Here is a 22,085-nt window from a genome sequence, read left to right on the forward strand (position 1 = left end):
AAAAAAAAAAAAATGTATAATATTTTTTAAAACAGCGATTAATCTAGTCTAGTATATTATATATCATATTAACTTAAAAATTCCATGTGTTAAACCAGACAGATCACCCATCTTACAACTTCTATTTCTTATGAATATCATCACATGAAAAAGTAATAAGGGATGTACGGAGTTAATATCATCTCATGAAAAAATAATATGGGATGCACGGAGGGAGTAAAAGTACGTGAAGAATGCTTAGAATGAGAGATACAGTTAGAGAAACAGAAATAGTAAAATTTTCTCGAACAGATAATGGTCATCTAATACGATTATCTCAGATTCTCGGACATCCAAACTCAAAGTTACAAATGGATTTCTAAAAGACCACATCTTCGAATAACCAAAGGGTTGGCATCGGTTGAAGTTCTGAAGCTCCGGTCCACATTTAGTTTACTGAAGTAATCAACCAATTTGTATATTATAGCTCAAAGTTCAATGTAACGTAAACATGTACTAGTAGACTGGGCTAATATTCTCGTCAGGGCCACGGCCCATATTGTACATTGTATCAATTAAAAAATAATAATAACAATAATAAAATTAAATAATATATATATATATATATTTTTAAAGCAAGAAGGACTTATATTAAACCACGAAAAGGTACACGGTTGACCAAAGCAACCATAAATACAACGAAAATACACGAAAAGGGACTAAACTACGTGAAGAAGAACTAAACTACAAAAAGCCCTAAATGAGAATTGCAAAGGTTGCAATTAACAAGATAAAGGACGAGAAAACCATTGAAGCCATTCTATATTGTGACCTTAAATCCGCCGCGAGATCCATTAGAAAGATAGATAGATGAAAAAATGAATGGCTAGATTTAAGCGGAGTTAGATCTAGATCAAAAACTTTTAATGGCACAAATTAGCAATTCCCTTCAAACAATACAATATTCATATAAAACTTTCTGATTTATACAAAGATTCTATAAAAAAAATTTATGCCAAACAAATATATAAAATACATTGTGTCTGTGTATACACAAGTTTTAGGACTAGTATAGACGTATAGTACCGAAAAATTAAAGTAGCACACACAATTGACTGTAAACAATTTTGATGTTGTCTAGCACGAGTATTTCCGTTTCAGAGGCAGACTAATTTGGCTCTGGCTTATTCCCAAACTTGTTCCTGCCTCCATTATATCATGATTATATTTATGAGCATGCCTACTCATGTTTTCAATACTCACCGTCATTTTATCTATCTTCGTCATGAGTGATATTATATGACCGATAACAGCCACCTTACGCTCTTCGGTGAAAGAAGCAAAATCAGCCGGGTTCAACTTCAATCCATGTAGAAGAGAGTGAATTGCATTAATCTCTTCAATCACCAAACTTTGATTAAAATGGCGTAAAGAAACCCTCAATGAAAAACCTTGGATTAAATGTACCCAAATAGACTCTAAGTCTTGTCTTCCTTCCCCTACAAAGTAACCAACCATCAAAGCAGACATTATGCTAAAAACACCTGCAACCAGTCCACTTGAAACATGTGCTAATATCTTCGCCGACTTGAATTCTTGAATTTCTTCATTGAACAATCTTGCAAAAGCAACTGTATGTGTACATACATCTGCAAATGATTTGAAAATGTTACCAGAAAAGCAAACTCCTTTAGCAGCTTCTTTAATACGTGCACTCAGCTGTCGCATCACTCCATAAGGATCGATATTAATACCATTGAACTGCAGTAGTATGTGTTTTAATGTGTAATTGTCGTCTCTGCTCTTCACCACAAATTGCTCCAATACCAACTTTACACTAATCCATCCGTCACATACATCTTTCAGCAACCTTACAAGATCATTGTAAAGTTGGCAGGTTTCACGACAGAGATGATAATAGTCACTGACCATAGTAAATAATGGTGTACTACGCCTCCCCCATTCCTCCTTGCATTCACTTAAGACCATGAAAGCTTCAAGGTTGTTTCCAATTACACGTTTGACGATTTTATGGATCTGATCCACGGATCTTGCCCGTCCTACAGATATGAATTTAATTATACTGCAGGTGTTGTCATGGATGATGGTTGAATGACAGGAGAGGAGGGTTGAATCGGCAGCAGATTCACAAGCACGTATATACCACTGCAGATCAGTGGGAAGAGATGAAACAGCACGATACAAAATACCCATCGCCTCACACATAGAATTTCCATAATTTCCCTGTGCCAACTTATCTTTGATATAATTAAACTGTTGCAGGTGCACTATGTCTTCAACAAGTACAGAATGAACACCAAACAGAGCCACCTGTAACTTACTGCCTGGAATAAATTGATTCAAAGTTACCCCTACCTGCCCTATATCATGACTGTATTTATCAGCATGTTTACTCATATCATCGATAGTCTTTGCCAAGGTACCAGTCTTGTTATGAAGCTTATCTATCACAGTCATCATCTCCTCTTCACCCTCATTTGTAAAAGAAGTAAGTCGAGCCATCTTCATCTTCAACTCACGTACAAGAACTGCATTATCAATGAAATCCCAGATCCTTAATTCCCTTCTATACCATCCTGTCTCATGGTTTCTTCTTTGACCAACACTTCTATTTTCTTTGATTAAATGCAACAACATCGAGTATGAAGTTGCATCTTTCATCTTTCGCAATAGTTTTTCATTACCCACATATGCAGCCAGAATACAGAAAACTCCTGCAAGTGTTACACTTGATACTTTTGCCAATCCCATGACTAAATCAAACTTTTTATTGGCTTCCTTAATAAATAAATCTAGATGTCCTGAAAAATCAACTATTTGCTTACAGATATAAGCCAACGACCTGATAGAAAAATCAGAAAATCTGACACATCCAGGGGCATCAAGATCATTAAGCTGTTGTAGCATCTCTTGATACGTGCACTCGCCTGCTCTACCTTTTGCCACAATTTGCACCAATGCTAACTTTAGACTCAACCAGCTACACGATACGTCTTTAAGTAACTTCACAAAATATTTGTAAAGTTGAGAGGTTTCAAGACTGATTCGATAATAGTCATGAACCAAAGTGATTACCTCTGAGTGTCTCCACTCTTCTTTGCATTCACATAAAACTTCTTGGGCGATTTCATTCAGAGAATTAAAGATTTTATGGATATCATTCAAAGAATATCGACGTTTTCTATAGTTGAGAAAAATATTAGTCGTCCTGATGGTAAGGTCGTTGATGGCCGAATGCCTATCAGGTAAACTGATAACTTTTCCCCAGTTATTCCGTTGCACACGACCCTCCTTAAAACAAGATTCAAACAGATAGTGTACCACCTTACTAGTAGAATCTTCAAGTCGTTTCAGTTCAAATATGTCTCCCTCACGTATAAAACGAACTCCAAACTTAGTAACCTCCACATTACCATCTGCATCAAACAAATCGATTCAAAAGGCTTTAAGACATAAATCAAATAATTATGTATTACTTATTTGGCATTTCTATTTCTCATTATATAGTAATTAGTAAGTACCCAAAAGGACCAAAGGCCGACCATCAAATACAAATCCTATATGATTTGAATACATACTCCCTTTTTGAACTTGTGAAGTCTCAGTGTTGTCAGTCAATCGATTAATTATAACTGACTTGAATATATACAAATACAAATCCTATACGATTGTAAACCTTAACGCTAGATTAATTATATTGACTCGCTGGTGCAGCTATGGATGGTTCCCAAATTATATTTTAGCACACAATATCTAGTCGTATATGTTTACTTCTGAGGAAAACAAGTGGGGTTTGAGGCTAAATTCCTTAATGTACTGTTCAGGTTATAAAAAAAATAAAGAAGCAAAAGAAGGGGGAATAAAATGGAATGAAAGATGGATTTCTGATGTAGCTCCCCGTGCACAAGGACGTCGCACCCCCACAATTAGGGGGTGTTTGGGATAAGCAGCTGTTATTATCTGACATTACGTATTAAGATGTTTAGAATTATTATTATACATCAAAAAATTTACTCACCTCCTGGATCCACGCTAAATGAGAAACTAAAGTTCTTTTGGTGTGAATCTACAGTTCTTAGTAAGTCATCAGAATCTGTCCAGTAGAATATCAACTGGTTCTCCACATTTGCCATCAAAAAGTTTATGGGAATTGGAATCATCGAATGTTTTTCCCCAACATGAATATGAGCTGTTACCGTGTATTTGACGTCCATAAAAGCATCAATTTGGTTGACAGCAATAACAGCACATATAACCACCCCAATCCATGGCCCTTCATGGATCACATTTTTACCGAATGTCATTAGCTTGAAGCTTGATGGAATGTTGCTTCCTGCGCCAACTATCTCAAATACAGCTGCTGGTGTTATCCAGTGTTTTGTTCGTAACTGTAAGATGAAACAGTTGAGTCTATTACAAGTGGTTTAAAATTCATGTATATCCACAAGCGTGCACGCACACACACACAACAGAGAGAGGGGGAGAGAGAGAGAGAGAGAGAGAGAGAGAGAGAGAGAGAGAGAGAGAGAGAGACCTGAAGGTAACTATTCAATATTTTGTCCACCAGATAACTACCATTTTCGTTCTCTGCCAGTCTAGGGCAGTTCAAACATGACACCGTTGGACAACCATAGTTGTTCGGGGCACGAAACCTAGACAAAACTGTCCCTCCTCTTGAAATATAGTAATTGAATCTGATCTGAAGACCATAGTGCGTCTCCTCGTTTACTATGGAAAGCTTCGGTAATGATTGAAGCCTCTTGCAATTATTCAGATAAAGCATTCTAAGATTTGAAAGGAGACTGATACTTGCTGGGAGTAAAACAAAATTATTTCCGGAAAGATCCAACTTTACTACGCGACATAACAAACCAATACCATCAGGAACTGCCGATAGATTACAATAACTTAGATCAAGCTCTCGTATAAACGATATTGTATCCAGATTTGTATATAGAAAACCTCTGCTTGGGGATAAACGCGTGCATCCATGAACACGTAGGTATCTTAACCTCTTTAGCTGATACATGGAAGATGATATCTCTTCTATTGATGTTTCACTCACATCAAGTTTCCTCAAATTACACATTTTCCCCAAGCTTTCTGGCAATTTCTTGATTTTGGTTCCATCCACATACAGATGCTCCAAGTGTTTCATGTTCAGTCCAAATTCAGGAATATACTCGAGATTAGAGCAGCCAGATAAATGTAGCGCCTCAAGAGCGTCCATTTCCATATTGCAGCCACCAAGGCTTTGAAGAAGCCCACACCCATTAAGATTCATGTATCGTAGCCTTTTATGAAAAAGAACCGATTCATGTAGCTCTTTCAGTTTTGTGCAACCTTCAAGATTTAATATCAGTAGTTTCGGAGTTGATGTCAAGTTTGGAATGTTGATCAAATTCGTAGAGAAACTGAGGTTAATGGATCTCAAATTAGGCAGATCCTGTCGAGTGAGAAGATAACTTTCAGTATTCTAGCTTGAAAATATTATATTATATTATATTATATATATATATATATATATATATATATATATATATATATATATATATATATATATATATATATATATATATATATATATATATATATATATATATATATATATATATATATATATATATATATATACTCTATAATTACTATGATATAAACACGTAATGAGAGGGGTGACCATTCTTACCAGATCTTTATCCCAAAGTGTTTCAAGTTGGCTACAGCACATATCAAGTTCAAATATGTGATTAGGTGCAAAAGTTGGAGGTAAGGACTTCAAAGAACATCCATACCATTCCAGAATCCGTAGATCATTGGAAAGATAGTCAAGACCTTGAGAGAATCCTATATTACTAATCCTGAGAAATCTGAGTTTCATCATCATTGAAAAACATGTAGGATCATCAAAGCAAACTTCCTCTTGAACCTTATATGGCTCTTGATTGATGATTTCAAGTGTTCTCATCCTCTGGTATAAACAAGCATAGAAACACATAAGTAAGACACAAATATATGCTGCAAACTTCAGAGTGCCAGGTGTTGCATATTTTCTCGATAAAAATACTACTACAGTGGGTTAAACATACGGTAACAAATTTAAACACAACCTCTGGTTTGGATGAGAAGATATATTGAATATCTTGGCGACGCTTAATTGCAATGTACTTCCCATTGTCTCTCTCTGAGTCCTTACGAAGTATTTCCCAGCTCATTTGTTGTAGAAGATCATGCATCCACACGCGATCCTCATAATCAAAAGTTATAAGAAACTTGTTGATGAGATCAGTGATTCCACACTCAGGGTACAAACCAATATCTGTTAGTATATCTTTTACCAAATCTTTGTCTCTCCCTTTCAAAAAACATGCAATATATCTGAACGTATCCTGCTCATTTTTATCTAGCCTAGCATAACCTATTTCAAGTCTCTCAACCACCTTTTTATGTGGATTTTCTTGAAATTTCTTCAATATCTCTTTCCAATATCTTTCTTCTTTTCCACATAATAGAGAACCGTAAACGTTAAGAGCTAATGGAAGACCACCAGCAAGCTTTACAATATCTTTCGACAAGTTCTCATAACCATTTGTAGAATGTCCTCCAAATGCTGACTGACAAAAGAGACTAAGAGCTTCATCACCTTCCAATTCTTCACATACATACGTTGCATCTATTTTAGGTGGATTCAGCAAGTCCGTGTTTGTTGTGGTTATTATGATTCTGCTGCCATTTCCAAACCATTCACGTCCACCAGCCAAATACGTTAACTGTTCTGCATGATTTACATCATCCAAAACAATTATAACCTTCAAATCACGTAGCTTGGTCTTCAACAAAGTTTGTCCATCAATAACACTTCGTACAGGTATACTTTCACCTTTCAAAATGTCATCAAGGATTTTCTGCTGAAACTTACATAAATCTCTATCATGTTCCTTGGAAATGTCTTTGATGTTTTCAATAAAGCTACTTTCTTGAAATTCCTTTTGTATTGCCTGGTAGACAACTTCAGCAAGAGTAGTCTTCCCAACTCCACTCATCCCACAAATCCCTATAAAACGAACTTCAGAAGATTCCATATTTAGAATTCTCTTCATCTCATTTAATCGTGATTCGATTCCAACCAGACCATCGGGAAGAGACGTCGGTAATGTAACTTGCAAGCCCGTAAGAACTCTTTTTACAATTTCATTTACAACTTCTGATTCTTTCCTGCAGATGTATTACTAGACATGAGATTGGTGTATGGATGAATAGTGCTAGTTAAATCAAAGGATTCATTACTGTTATCTACTTAAATGGAAGGAAAAAAAAAAAAAAAAAAAAAAAAAAAGACTATAAACTTTGGAATAACATCCAAGTTCATCAATCTTATACGTCCAGCAACTGATTTATGTTTACAGCTGTTTCATTTCTCTTCTTTTGATTTCGGTCACTTTCACTTTGGTTTCCATGATCCTTCTCATACAAAAGAGAGGTTAATTAAAGCAATTTGCCGAATCTTACATTCTTAAACGTTGAGATTCAAAAACAAGTAGCAAACTACAGAATCATTTGTACGACTAATTAGACCTCTCACTATCGTAACTACTATAATGGAACTTCTTAACTGCCACATGACACTATAACTAACTCATAACTAAACACTGCTCATCGTGACAGTAGGACTGCCACATACTGACCCACACATATACAGATACGCACACACTAACACACGCAAATACACATAAACACACACAAACACACAAATATACACAAACCTCTTCGTGACAAAATCAACTATCACATATAACTATCATTGTGCCTATGGTGTTATAGTTATGGCAAGCATGGTGATCATCTATATAGCGGTCTTAGAGAAATAACAATGTTTTGAATACTCAAAGACCCCCATATATATTCCATTGAATACATAGAAATTTAACTCTGCATAATATTATACATATATATATATATATATATATATATATATATATATATATATATATATATATATATATAAGAATAGAAAGAAGTCATAAGACAACTACCTATCTTGTGTCACGTGCAATCCTGATATAGCCCCCAACTTTTTGAAAGCTGCTCTCCACGTTTCCACCATCTGAAGTGGAATTTCGGGATTTTCTTCATGATTGGTGAAGCCTTGTACGTAACAGCCTCTTTGATGGCGTACATCCGAGGGAGACACATGGTAAAAAACAGGAATAACAACCAGCTTCCCTAACTCCATACAATCGACAATCTTAACAATTTCCCCCAAACACCATTTTGATGTTGCAAAATTGCGCGATAAAACCACTATGGCAAATTTTGATACTTCTATAGCCCGTAGGAGCTCAGTAGCAATAAAACTCCCAGTTTCAAGTGACTTGTCATCTTCGTAGGTTCTGATGCGTTTTCGGGTTAAAGCTTCATACAGATGGCTCGTGAAACCAGTACGAGTGTCCTCCCCTCGGAAGCTCACGAATATATCATAGCCTTTTGAAACTCTAATTGAAGATGATGTTGATGATGATGATGATGATGATGATGATGATGCATATGAGATCATCTCTACAGCTCACTGTGACTGTGTACGATCTAGATATATATGAAAACATCATAACCTTTTAAAACTCTAATTCAAGACGATGTTGGTATTGATGTTAACGATGCATATGTCATCATCTCTACAGCTCAATATAATTATGTAAGATCAATAAATATGAAAATATCATAACCTTTTAAAACTCTTATGGAAAATGATAATGATGCTGACACACATGACATCATCTCTACAACTCACTACTATTATGTATGATCTATCATCATAACCTTAAACTCTTATAGATGATGTAAAAAATTTAATTGCAATAACCAGTTAAACTAGTTTTATGACCCGTGAAAACACAGCGTTTTATTGAAAAAATAAAAATAAACAAACAATGTAAATGAATTATATTAATAATTAATTATGCAGTTGGTTTATTCTTTGAGTACTTGGCATCTGAACAAATTGACGCAAAGACAGAACAATCATTTACCATCCACCACTATGAATACCATGCATATAATACTATATTCATACAATACATGCATACTAAAAAACACAGCACAACATGTTTCAGAGGCCAATGAGTACAGGCTAATTATAACACTATATGTATTGTCTTCTCGCACATGTGCTAGTATACCCACTCCAATGTGCTATATATGTAACGAAAATTCCATAACAAGAAATAACTCAAAGAGTGAGAAATACATACCACAAGTTCTTAACTCCACCGTATTTGACATTAATAAGATACACACTGTCACACTTTGCCCACTGAATAACTCATCTGCAGAATCCGTTGGTGAAAAAGAAACTACACATTTTGGTAAAAAAAAAAAAAAATGAATGTAAAACATGTCGCTTAGAACTCTTAGCTTAACTATGTATTGAACACAGGTTAAAAAAACATAAAGAGTTCAACTTACACGTTTTAACTATAATAACGGCTAGACAACTCTTTCGGTTGTCTCTTTGTCAACACTTTCGAGCAAATATCATTCAACAAAAAAGCATTTCAAAAAGCTGCACATCTACATAACAACCCATTTTAATAGCAAATACAAGTTTAAGCAAGTAGCAATGACATGATACTGTGAATCGACATGATACTGTGAATGAACACTATAAATAATTAGTAGCATGTTAGTATAAGATTACTTCAAAACAAGTTAATATGTGACATTCAAAACTTCAAGTTTGTGCAAATACTTTTGATCTTTTACTATTTATTTCGCCAAACAATAGATCAAAACAATGCATAAAAAACATATACAAATCACAACTCTATCTAGTACATGAAAGCAGCGATAACGAAACCATACCATGTAACTCTCTTTTCACAAACATTTCATCAAACACCTTTCATGCACTTGAAAAAATCAACGTTCAACAATTGCACACCTTCATTAGAAAAATTTATAAGTTAGTATATGACTCTAATAAATGGCTTGTTTTTGGATTATTAAAAATAGAATCATATGAAATTCGGAAAGGGATGTTTTCACATGCTTATTGGTCTTCTAATTAAGACTATCTTTTAAAACTCCAAAACAAAACTATTATTTAGCAAAAACAAAAATTAGGTCACAAAATTAGTTTAACATCGCATATCAATCTTATTTTGGGTTAAATACATACCCTATTCAAGAATAAATAGATGAACCTGCTAATATTAAACCAACTTTTTTACACATAAAAATGAGCTCTCGAAATCTTTGACTTTTTATTATTATTTTTTTTTTTTACTTTTTCATCACACACAATGAGCATCCGCAAACTGGGCTGAATTCACAATCAAAAAACTCATCGTAAAAAAGTTAAGGAACAGTAGATAATATATAAAAACTAAAAGAAGAAACATTATACTGTATATATTACCTGCTACATCGGAAGACAATTCCGATTTACCTTGAATCTGAACAAAATTATACTCCGTACGTTGAAGAAAGCACCCAGGCGTAGAAAGCAGCAAAATACTTGAATATAAAAACATAAAATTGTGTCACTAACAAATGGAAATATGAAAGAAGAACGTATAAAAATGTTGAATGTTATTTGGAGAATGAAAGGTTAGCTACAAAGTCTAATTAAAAAGCGTGTGTGGAGAGTTTCAATGAAAAGTTGTAGAGATGTCAAAGAAAGAAATATTGGTTATTGGATATAACTTATAAAAAACAACTTAAAATATTTACTCCCTTCATCACATAAAATTCAACTATTAATTTGAAATATTTCAAAATAGAATATTGGACTATTAATATAAGATGAAAAGAGTAATTCATAACTAGAAAATAACACACTAATAATAACTTATTCAAAATAAGACACGTTAGTTTAATAAGGTCAGCTACATTCCCTTTCTCTTTTATATTTAATATAAGTTAAAGATAAAATTGAGCGGATAGTCTTTATGATTTGTACCATATTATTGTACAATTTACACGGTTAGTCAAATTATTAGTTTAGGGTTTGCAAGAGAAGCTAGGATAATCCAATTCACTAACGGTGTTAATTTTTTCTGTTAAAATTTAGTATTTGCAATGCAGATGAGAGTATTTTTCATCTTTTGACATGTATAATTTGACATCTCCCATATCATCATCTTCATCTTCTTAATCTCTCATCTTCCCCAAAATTAATACCATTCAAAACCCTAAAACTAAATTAAAATCTAAATACTCTAAAACTAAACTAAAATTCAAAACTCATATCTCTTCCCAACAAAAAAATATCACAACAAAAATTTATTTCGAGCATTTGTTTAGCGACTTGTAAAAAGCCGGATCTGTATAAAGCAAGAATCCAAAAAAAAAAAAAAAATCAACAGTTGTTGTATAAAACCAGATCCGTACAAATCACCAAAATGCAAATCTCGATCCCTAAAAAATATACCTACTTATCGATGAACAAAAATATATTTAATGCTACGTTAATACAAAAATGATTTGAAATAGATGGATTATTATTGTAACAACTACAAATTGGGCCTAGTGGTAATGACCCATTTACCGTTAGTTAATATTATTTTATTAATATTAGTGGTTTTATAATTAGGTACTCCTAATTATGTGACTGTGCTATTAGATTTGTTTTGTGACAAGGGTCACAGAACATATTTGGTTATTTAATTTTGTAAGATCCTAATCATCATTGTACAGCAGTGTAAATAGAGTACATGAAGTGTGGGTGACGTTGTGTATTTAAACTGAGGTCAGAAGCTGAACTGGGCAAGGTGCGCTCAGCGCACACCTAATGGTGCGCGTGGCGCACTATCCACTGTAGCCGAGTTCTGCTTGTTTTAATCAGATATTTTGATGAGCTTTTTGGTAATTTCACTTGGGGACGAGTTAAAGGTTACCAGGTCAGTTTGGGGCAGTGTTGTAAATCTCCTTATTTCTCCCCGAGATCTCTGCGAGATCTCATTTTTGGAAGGCCGCCGAGACGAGATGTCCATCTCCCGAGATTTCTCGGTCAACGGGATCAAACTTGGTCAAAGACACGATTTTTCAAAATTTCTCACTCATTTATCGAATTTTCTCATAAAATCTCATAATTTTTTGGATTTTCTCGCTAATTTCTTGAATTTTCATGTAACATCTTATTAAAATATATATAAATGTACATATATTGATTTATTTGTATATATTTATATTATAAAAACTAAAAAGACAACGAAAGTCAACGTCCGAGATCTCCCCGAGATTTTTCCGAGATGCCGAGATCTCCCAAAAAATGTTCAAACGAGATCTCCCCGAGATCCAAGATCTCCAACCTTGGTTTGGGGTGAGTCATAACTCCATTATCAACAACCTTATCCTTTCCACTTCAATTTTAGAGAGAGAGTGAGATTCTTGTGTGAGAAAGCTCAAGCAAAGGAAGAAGGAGCTATTGTTGAGTCTTAGCTCAAGTTATAAAGTTGTTCATCTCCTCTCTAGCTACGTTTTGGTTGTAGTGGTATGTTCTAACTTTAATTTCCTTACTTTGATTTTGTGTAAGGGTTAGGGTTTGGGCAAATGAAGAACATAAAACCCATATTTGATGATTTTGGGTGTTCTTGGGTAAGATTGAGTCATGAGGACTCAAGAATGACTAACCTAGGATTTTAAAATGATGAATGGGTTTATGAGTCATAATTGGTTAGTTAATTACTAGCACACCTAGTTATTAATGTAAATGGGTGTCATTGGGTTAGTGGATAACCCGAAATGGGTGTGTTGGTTTTAAAATGGCAAGTGTGTAATAATTGACCTAGTTGGGAAAGATGGGTATGAAATACCCTAATTGTGTGTTAGTTAGTGTTGATGGACCTTAATCACTAGCCTTTAAGTGATTAATGATGGTCTTGACCCTTAAGGGGCGGTTTTGGTGAAAATGGGGCATTTAATGCATTAAGTCATTAAATGCACATGAGTGAAGTGTTGGTATTTAGTCCAACAAGTTTGTTTGTTGATCGAGTACTTATTGCATTAGGTACTTGGCTTTGAAGCTTGCGGAAGGATAAAACCATCACCAAATCTTTAAGGTGAGTGGAATAATTATGCGTACGTGTATATGGCGTATTTATTTGTGAATGTTATGGTATGAACCACGTGCCGGTAGTACTGATGTGCGCAGAGGTGTATACGAAATAGTTATATTTTTATTACGAAATATTATTAAATACGATACAATTTTACACAAGTTATTTATTTATTTATAGAGTGGATATACCTAAACCTTGCTACAATACTTATAGGCAGTGTACCTAATCGTACAGTAGTGTAGTTTTTAGTAAGTCCGGTTAGTCCACAGGGAACTAGCCAAGTTTAAAGCTATATTTTTTTAAAACTTATATTTGTATAAATATATAAATATACAAATAATATTATTATTATTATTATAGAAAGGGGATTTTTACCGTTTAATGACCGGTTTGTCAATTTTAAAACTTAAGTCGCAATTAAAACCTAATGTAAAATAATAAAAATAAATTAATTTAAAGCGTAAAGTAAATGACGATAATTAAAATGCAATAATTTAAAGTGCGATAAATAAAATGACGATAAATAAAATTGCGATAATTAAAAAGTACGATAATTAAAAGTGCGATAAATAAAATGACAGTAAATAAAAGTGCGATGAAATATGAAATAAAAGAATTATGCTTATATAAACTTCCGTAATCATGATGTTTGACATGTTGATTTTAGTTTATTACCATGGGTTAATTGTCCTTTGTCCTGGATTATTCGATATGTCCATCTGGTTTTTGTCCATAACAGTCCATCAGTCATAAATATAAAGTGCGAGTGTCCTCGTCAAATTATCCTTATATCCGAAGTCAAATATTCCAACTAATTGGGGACTTAAACTGTAATAAGGTTTTAATACTTTATTATCAATTACACCAAGTGTTCTTGCATGTAATCCACCCCTGTTTTAATGAGTCCATTGACTATTAATTCATTCCCGTGTCCGGTTAAATGAACGATTATTAGTACTTATAAATATCCCGCCCATCGTGTCCGATCGAGTGTATGTGGTTATTTATAATTACGTCCAATTGTAAATCTTTATATTAAATTAACGAACTATCATTCAATTAAACAAATATAAAGCCCATTAATAGCCCATAGTCCAATTTCTACAAGTGTCGATCTTTTGTCCAAACCCCAATTATGGTACAAAGCCCAATAACCCCGTCTTTAATATTTAGCCCAACATCATGATTACTTCGATTTAAATAAGCATAATAATAACTTAGCTACGAGACATTAATTTAAAAAGGTTGAACATAACTTACAATGATTAATAATAGCATAGCGTTACACGGACAGAATTTCGACTTACACCCTTACAACATTCGCTAACATAACATTATTATTATTAATCTTAAATTAAAATTAAAATTAAAATATAAAATTAATATATATATATATATATATATATATATATATATATATATATATATATATATATATATCTGTGAGAGAGAGATTGATAAAGGATGGATATTTTTCGTGCAGAATTCGTCGCCTTTTATAGATGTGGCCAGCATTTCAGGGCCATGCGATCGCATGGGCTTCCTTTGCATTTGCCATGCGATCGCATGGAGTCTAGGGATAGCTCACATAACTTTTGTTTTCTTGTTTGCCGACGGTTTTAATATATAATATAATATATATATAATTTTAAGAATTAATTATATATTATATTATATTCATGTGCATAGTTGACTTGTAATTTTTAGTCCATTGCGTCGCGTGTTGAGAGTTGACTCTGGTCCCGGTTCCAAATTTTCGAACCTCCTTGCGTACTATTTAATATCTTGTACTTTGTGTTTCGCGGCTCGTACTCTTGTAATTTTTAGACGTTTCTCATCAATAATTTGAACCACTTTGATTGTACTTTGTACTTTTTAGATTTTTGGTCGTTTGCGTCTTCAAATCGTCGAATCTGTCTTTTGTCTTCACCTTTTATTATTTAAACGAATATCACTTATAGATAGAACAATTGCAACTAAAAGCTTGTCTTTCTTGAGGGATAATGTGACGACCCGGAAATTTCCGACCAAATTAAAACTTAATCTTTATATGTTCCAACACAATAAGCAAAGCCTGTAATGTTGAGTCTCGAAATGTTTGAACTATTTATATAGATTCATTTAACCTGTGACTATTTCCGACGATTCACGAACAATTGTGTGTAATAAATATGTAAATATATATACATGTATAAATATAAGAGTGCATATTAAGTTGTATTAATAAAATACAAAATAATCATTTGAATTGAAAATGTAAAACAATGTACAAGATAATTAAGATTAAAATTTATTTATGATTTAAACGAATTCTTATTTTTATTTATTATCATTTTTATGATATTATTTAGTTATTTTATTAGAATTATTATTAATATTATTAGGGTATTTACTATTAATATTTATTAAAAATAAAAATAGGGAATCCCATTATGTTAGAAGTAACTATCAATTTTTTTTCTTTTTCTTCACATGAAAATAATTTACGTACTTCAGTCTCAAGTTTGTTACAAGTCTACTTCACAAATCAATTGGAAATCAATTTAACTGTTAAATCATGTACCTAATCACTCTATATAAGTTACAAACTGCAATTTGAGTTGAAAACAAAGAAAACCCAGAAAATAAGCTCGACACTCTGTACATTCATCTTTTTCACCATATTTTGATTTAGAACAAATTTTCAAAATGTAATAATGCAGTCATGTTAGGAATCGTCTATCTAAACTATCTGTAAGTTTTCAATCCTCAATTCTTTCTATTAATTTCTAATTTGAGAGTCAAAGTTTTGGTTTTCAAAGTCAACTAAGTGTTCTTGAATCAAATTCGAGTTTGTTTTGATATCTTCAGTTAATTTGATGATCCATAAAGATTATAGGAATGATTTACAACACAATTCATGTTGTAATCATAACCTATAACACTCTTAATCTAAAAATCAATTTTTGAGTTCTGGAGTTCTTCACAGTGATATACACTAACGTGAATTCGAAACAAATTTCAAAAACTAAAAATGTAGAGTTGTTAGGAATCATTTACTTAAACTTCCTGCAAAATCTCAAGTTCCAATTCTTGATAACGAATTCGAATTTGCGAGTCAAAGTTAAATTGTCAAAAGTCAACTGTTTTGTTCTTGGAGAAATTAGAGCTTGTTTTGATGTTTTAAGTTCAATTGACGATTTCAATAGTTTTTAGGAATGATTTGAAACATGTTTCATGTTGTAAAGATTGTCCAAAACGAACTCAAAATTGAAAACAAAATTTTTTTTTCTTGGCTACAAGCAAGCAGTAGGATTTTTTTGTTTTTTTTTTTCATTTTTTTATATCATGAACACATTTTTATTTTTTGTTTCATGTTTGTTTAGAAGTCCTAAAACCATTTTGATGATTGACTATTAAGAATGAAGTTGTTTGATTGTTTAGATTTTGGTGAAGAAGATGAAGTGGGTTGAAACATGTAATAGATAAGTATTTGGGTTTGTATTATAAATCAGAAAAACTGAAATGGAGGAATGGTTAAGGGTGTTGATGAGTGAACGAGAGGTCTCGAGTTCGAGCCCGGCTTGGTGCAATTTTTTTAAAACTGACTCCTAAGGTAGTTTTATACTTTTAAAAATTATTATTATTATTAATATTATTATTATTATCCTTAGGTATTTCTACAATTATTAATTTTACAAAACAAAAGATATATATGTAAATATATTATTACATAAAATTATGTTTCAACTAATATTATTGATATAACATTAATTAAATATCAAATAAGTATCATAATATATTATAAGAATAATTAATACATAATAAATATATAAACTTAATTGATTTATACTATAATGTGTTAATACTTGATATAGGTTCGTGAATCCGAGGTCAACCCTGCATTGTTCAATGTCGTCATATGTATTTTTACTACAAAATACAGTATTGTGAGTTTCATTTACCTTTTTACCCTTTATATTTTTGGGCTGAGAATACATGCGCAACTTTTATAACTGTTTTACGAAATAGACACAAGTAATCGAAATTACGTTCTATGGTTGAATGATCGAAACTGAATATGCCCCTTTTTATTAAGTCTGGTAATCTAAGAATTAGGGAACAGACATCCTAATTGACGCGAACTCTAAAGATAGATCTATCGGGCCCAACAAGCCCCATCCAAAGTACCGGATGCTTTAGTACTTCGAAATTTATATCATGTCCGAAGGAGGATCCCGGAATGATGGGGATATTCTTATATGCATATTGTGAATGTCGGTTACCAGTTGTTCAATCCATATGAATGATATTTTTGTCTCTATGCATGGGACGTATGATTATGAGAAATGGAAGTATGAAATCTTGTGGTCTATTAAAATTATGAAATGATTCTTTATGATAAACTAATGAACTCACCAACCTTTTGGTTGACACTTTAAAGCATTTTTATTCTCAGGTACGAAAGAAATCTTCCGCTGTGCATTTGCTCATATTAGAGATATTACTTGGAGTCATTCATGACATATTTCAAAAGATGTTGCATTCGAGTCGTTGAGTTCATCAAGATTATTATTAAGTCAATTATATTTGGATATATTATGAAATGCTTTACATGCCTGTCAACTGTCGATGTAACGAAAGTTTATCTTTTAAAAACGAATGCAATGTTTGTAAAATTTATCATATAGAGGTCAATTACCTCGCGATGTAATCAACTGTTGTGAATCGTTTGTAATCGATATGGACTTCGTCCGGATGGATTAGGACGGGTCTCTACAGTTGGTATCAGAGCGGTGGTCTTAGCGAACTAGGTCTTGCATTAGCGTGCCTAACTGATAGTCGTTAGGATGCATTAGTGAGTCTGGACTTCGACCGTGTCTGCATGTCAAAAGTTTTGCTTATCATTTTTATCGGAAAACATCTGCTTATCATCCTTAGAAAATTACCTACTCATTATTCTTAGTCTAGACACATTTTACTGCATTGACTGCATGAATAGTGTATAGACAAAATCATATATTTGCGTATCTGACAATTCATATCTTAGTGTATCTGTTACTGTAGACCTTGCCTGATATCTCTCGTAAATTTCTCCTTAATTTAAGGGATCCTGGTACTATATATATCTATGCAAATTATGCATTGAGAATACCATCTAACTATCAATTGATGCCACTAAACTCTTCATACCAAAAATCTTTCCTGAGATCGTTTAAGATGGCCTCTACGAATCGACCAAGTTCCTCTGACTCCGAAGACAGCGTGACAGGAGCACACCAACCAATCAACTACCGTGATTACTGGAGAAAATGGGGATGGGTTCGCGACATACTCACCCTATGGAGAAAGGAAGAAGGTACTCCATATCATGAATCAAATCTACCACCTAACCTTGGAGTACTTGACCCGCTCACCGGCGAACCCGTTCGCAATACCGTTTATACCCTATTTGCAAGAATTTTTCGTCTTGAAACTACCATTAATGGAACTAGAGAAGATATTCGACCTCTACCTCACATTGATAAACAACTCGGGTTAGTAGAAGAAGTTAGAGAACTCCGAGCTCGAGTATTAACTTTAGAGAGCACGGTATACAATTTGCAATCATCAACAGTATCACCAACACCAGTAACATCACCAGCCTTAGCACCAATGGCACCAGTACCACCAACAACCCAAGTTTCAACAATCCATGCCTCAACATCTCATTCTGTACCTCGAGTATAATTATCGTTCCACAAATCATTCTACATCATTTATCTTCGTTCGACATGACGATTATGTAAACTCTAATGTTTTAGAGATTATGTATCATAGTTCTAATCGTAAATCTGATGAGTTTAATATCACATTGACTCATTAAATCCATAATTACATCTGAAGAAAATATATATGTAAATATATTTTCATAAAGATTGTGATTAAAAATTCTTTCGTACAAACTGTTAATGGTAAAAATATTTTAACGGGTAGGTAATACCCGAGAAATATTTAAGATTTCACATTAATAAGTTACATTGTACAGTCTTCGAATCGGATTCAACGGTCGATTACCATCCTACCTACATCTATCGATATATGAATCCGTTCACCACAGAATAACCATTTTCATTCAAATTCAATTTCATATTTGGATTTTTACTTACCAGAATCCAACAAGTGGCATAATAAAGAAATAATGGACACAATAAAAATTGATTAGAAACAGACTAATTAACAATATGGAATTTTGTTAAGAAACCATGCTAACTGTTCCAGCTAACTGTTCCTAGCTAACTGATTACATTCTATTTATCGCATTTTATTTATTGCAATTTAATTATCGCAATTTACATTCCCGCAATTTTATTTATTGTCATCTAATTTCTGTTATTTACTTTACGCACTTTAGTTATCGTTATTTAATTCCTGTTATTTATTTTACGCACTTTAAATATCGGGACACGTATACAAGGTTTTGACATATCATATCGATGCATCTATATATATTATTTGGAATCACCATAGACACTCTATATGCAGTAATGATCGAGTTCTCTATACAGGGTTGAGGTTGATTCTATAATAATATATATACTTTGAGTTGTGATCGAGTCTGAGACATGTACACGGGTCCCGATACGTATTAATTAATTCGGATATTTTATATTAAGCTATATATGTATTATCGGACTGTTAATTGTGGACTATCAAATATGGACTGTCGACATTGGATAATTAAAATGAATTAAAATATTGATTATAACATATGAAACTAAACATATCTTCAAGTTTGCCACTTGATCTCATCTTAAACCTCATCTGTATCTTGACGATTACAATCCGCGTTCAAACCTTTCATGATTCTTGAAAACACCTCAATCGATAGGATGAATCAACCACACTTCATCTACGGAAGGAAAGGTTTATGCATATAGTTATGCACCTGAGAAACTCTCGCCAACTGAGTAAAAGTTTAACATGTAGCCGCATCAGATCCTTTGGCATTTATTAGCAAAAATAACTTTGCGATCCCTTTTCAAAGTAGCCAATTTTGTCACAGCTCCAGCAAGTCAACTTCGACTTTTCATTCGAAGTAGCCTTACTATAATCCTGATATATACAATTACCCTTTTTATAACAGAGAATTCTTTTATATTCTACCATATTACCAGAAGACGTACCAGCAGCCTCGTTGTTTTTTTTGGCTTAAATCTCTCTGACAAATCATTATATTTATTCATTGAAACCCTATCATATACTCATCCGCATCTTGTAACGAGAACTACCATACCAATTACCGGGAATCAGCAAATTTGTATTTTGAGTCTCGCAATGTTTCCACATCAACAGTTATATGTATCCATATAACATTTATCTCTTAGAACTATGATCTTCCATTCTGAAATTCAGAAAAGCACCCAGTCTGTGAATTAATGCTCTAAATTTTGAAAAGTTGAATGAAGCAACAAAAACTATGGATGATTTTAACAGTCAAAAGTTTGATAAAAAAAAAAGATACGTTGGAAAAGCTCAAAAGGAAGTTTGGTACTGAAAAACGAATTGAGCAAACCATGAAGGAGACTCTGAGCAAATCACAAGGACTAAACTTGTACATAAAGAACCCTGATGATTCTATTTCTGATGAAGTCTTTAGTGAATATCTTGCTCCTTATTTATTCTAAATCCTTGCGAAAGGATTTTCTTCATCAACATTCGATCTCAGAAATTCTGAAAATATCATCATAAATATCTTTGATATTTTCGAGAATATTTTCATAACAATTCTTATCTGAAATCATTAATCTCTTCGTGCTATCAGTGTTTCATCATATAGAAACTGTTAGTTTCTATATTCTGTAAACTTTCGAGCTTGAAATATGAATGTTATTGAAGTAATGTTGGGAACTGATGCATGAGTTAGTATAATATAATGACATTTGATCAACGTGATTATATTACAGTAAGTCATGCTGAGTTTCTAATGGAACGTGATGATTCACAGATCATAACGTCATCATGTGCCATGTTACACGACTCTTACATTCTACCCAATCTCCAAGTATATCAAGAACATATATTCTTAATAGTTCTATCTTTTCAGATATTCTAGTAATTTGAAAAATCAAGATCGTGCCATTACGATTTCCTTCTAGAACATTAACTATGTTCATTTCAAAATCCATATCTACGAATTCCGGACCATTATTCGCTTGACTTGAAGTCGGGAAGAGGAGACGAAAGTATGGAACTCTTGAATATAAAAAAAATATAAAGCTCGACAACAACACATAAATTACAAACCGTGCATATCAATACGTATTGCCACGTAAAGGCACGAGAAAATTAAAAACACTATAACCCCAAGATAATAGTAGAAGTAAATATAATCCTCCGGTGGTAGATGAAAGAGAAGAATGACAGATATGAAAGTTAAGAGTATATCAAGGATCAGAACTGGATGGAGCATATTAATGAATGCTTTAAAAATATGAATTAGGGGAGAAATAATGGAAGGTGTGAGCTGTGAAAATAAGGAAACGAAGGGAGTGGATTTATAGTAAAATATCCGACAGAGCAATCAAAACAGATTATTGCATTTAATCAAAGAAGATCTGATTTCCTATATCGCCGAAGAACCAAATCTTATTACGAAGATTTTCTTTAAATCCCATGAATTCCGGAAATCAATCATAACTACGTCATCAGTTGCCTCTCTTGCGATAGCTTTGATTATACTCTTCGCGTAATCAACTTTTTTTTACCTATATTACTCACTGATGATAAAACTCTAATTTCTAGCTCGGATACGTCATGAAAACATACTTATTGTCAGCCATGACCATTCCACTCAAATTTCGGGACGAAATTTCTTTAACGGGTAGGTACTGTGACGACCCGGAAATTTCCGACCAAATTAAAACTTAATCTTTATATGTTCCAACACAATAAGCAAAGCCTGTAATGTTGAGTCTCGAAATGTTTGAACTATTTATATAGATTCATTTAGCCTGTGACTATTTCCGACGATTCACGAACAATTGTGTGTAAATAAATATGTAAATATAT

The 22,085-nt window shown here is 33.0% G+C and overlaps 1 protein-coding gene across 1 annotated transcript; it reads right to left on the reverse strand.

The window, feature by feature from the left end:
* Positions 1-930: 930 nt before the first annotated feature.
* On the reverse strand, positions 931-10,571 carry LOC139839415 (disease resistance protein RPS4B-like). Its single transcript, XM_071829475.1, has 10 exons — positions 10,412-10,571; positions 9,856-9,934; positions 9,460-9,564; positions 9,246-9,347; positions 8,031-8,580; positions 6,108-7,212; positions 5,687-5,968; positions 4,535-5,446; positions 4,019-4,388; positions 931-3,416 (listed from the first exon to the last, which is right to left on the reverse strand). The coding sequence occupies exons 5-10, from the start codon at positions 8,549-8,551 to the stop codon at positions 1,117-1,119; spliced, it is 5,490 nt and encodes a 1,829-aa protein (XP_071685576.1). The 5' UTR covers positions 8,552-8,580; positions 9,246-9,347; positions 9,460-9,564; positions 9,856-9,934; positions 10,412-10,571; the 3' UTR covers positions 931-1,116.
* Positions 10,572-22,085: the final 11,514 nt, after the last annotated feature.

The sequence above is a fragment of the Rutidosis leptorrhynchoides genome, chromosome 4 (genome assembly GCF_046630445.1).
Source record: "Rutidosis leptorrhynchoides isolate AG116_Rl617_1_P2 chromosome 4, CSIRO_AGI_Rlap_v1, whole genome shotgun sequence".
Classification (NCBI taxonomy): domain Eukaryota; kingdom Viridiplantae; phylum Streptophyta; class Magnoliopsida; order Asterales; family Asteraceae; genus Rutidosis; species Rutidosis leptorrhynchoides.

Coding starts and splice junctions, on each gene's coding strand:
- LOC139839415 (XM_071829475.1), bottom strand. CDS start 8,551: ATGATCTCATATGCATCATCATCATCATCATCATCATCATCATCAACA. Junction 7,213..8,030: donor TTGCACGTGACACAAGATAG/GTAGTTGTCTTA, acceptor ATACATCTGCAG/GAAAGAATCAGAAGTTGTAA. Junction 4,389..4,534: donor TATTGAATAGTTACCTTCAG/GTCTCTCTCTCT, acceptor TTCATCTTACAG/TTACGAACAAAACACTGGAT.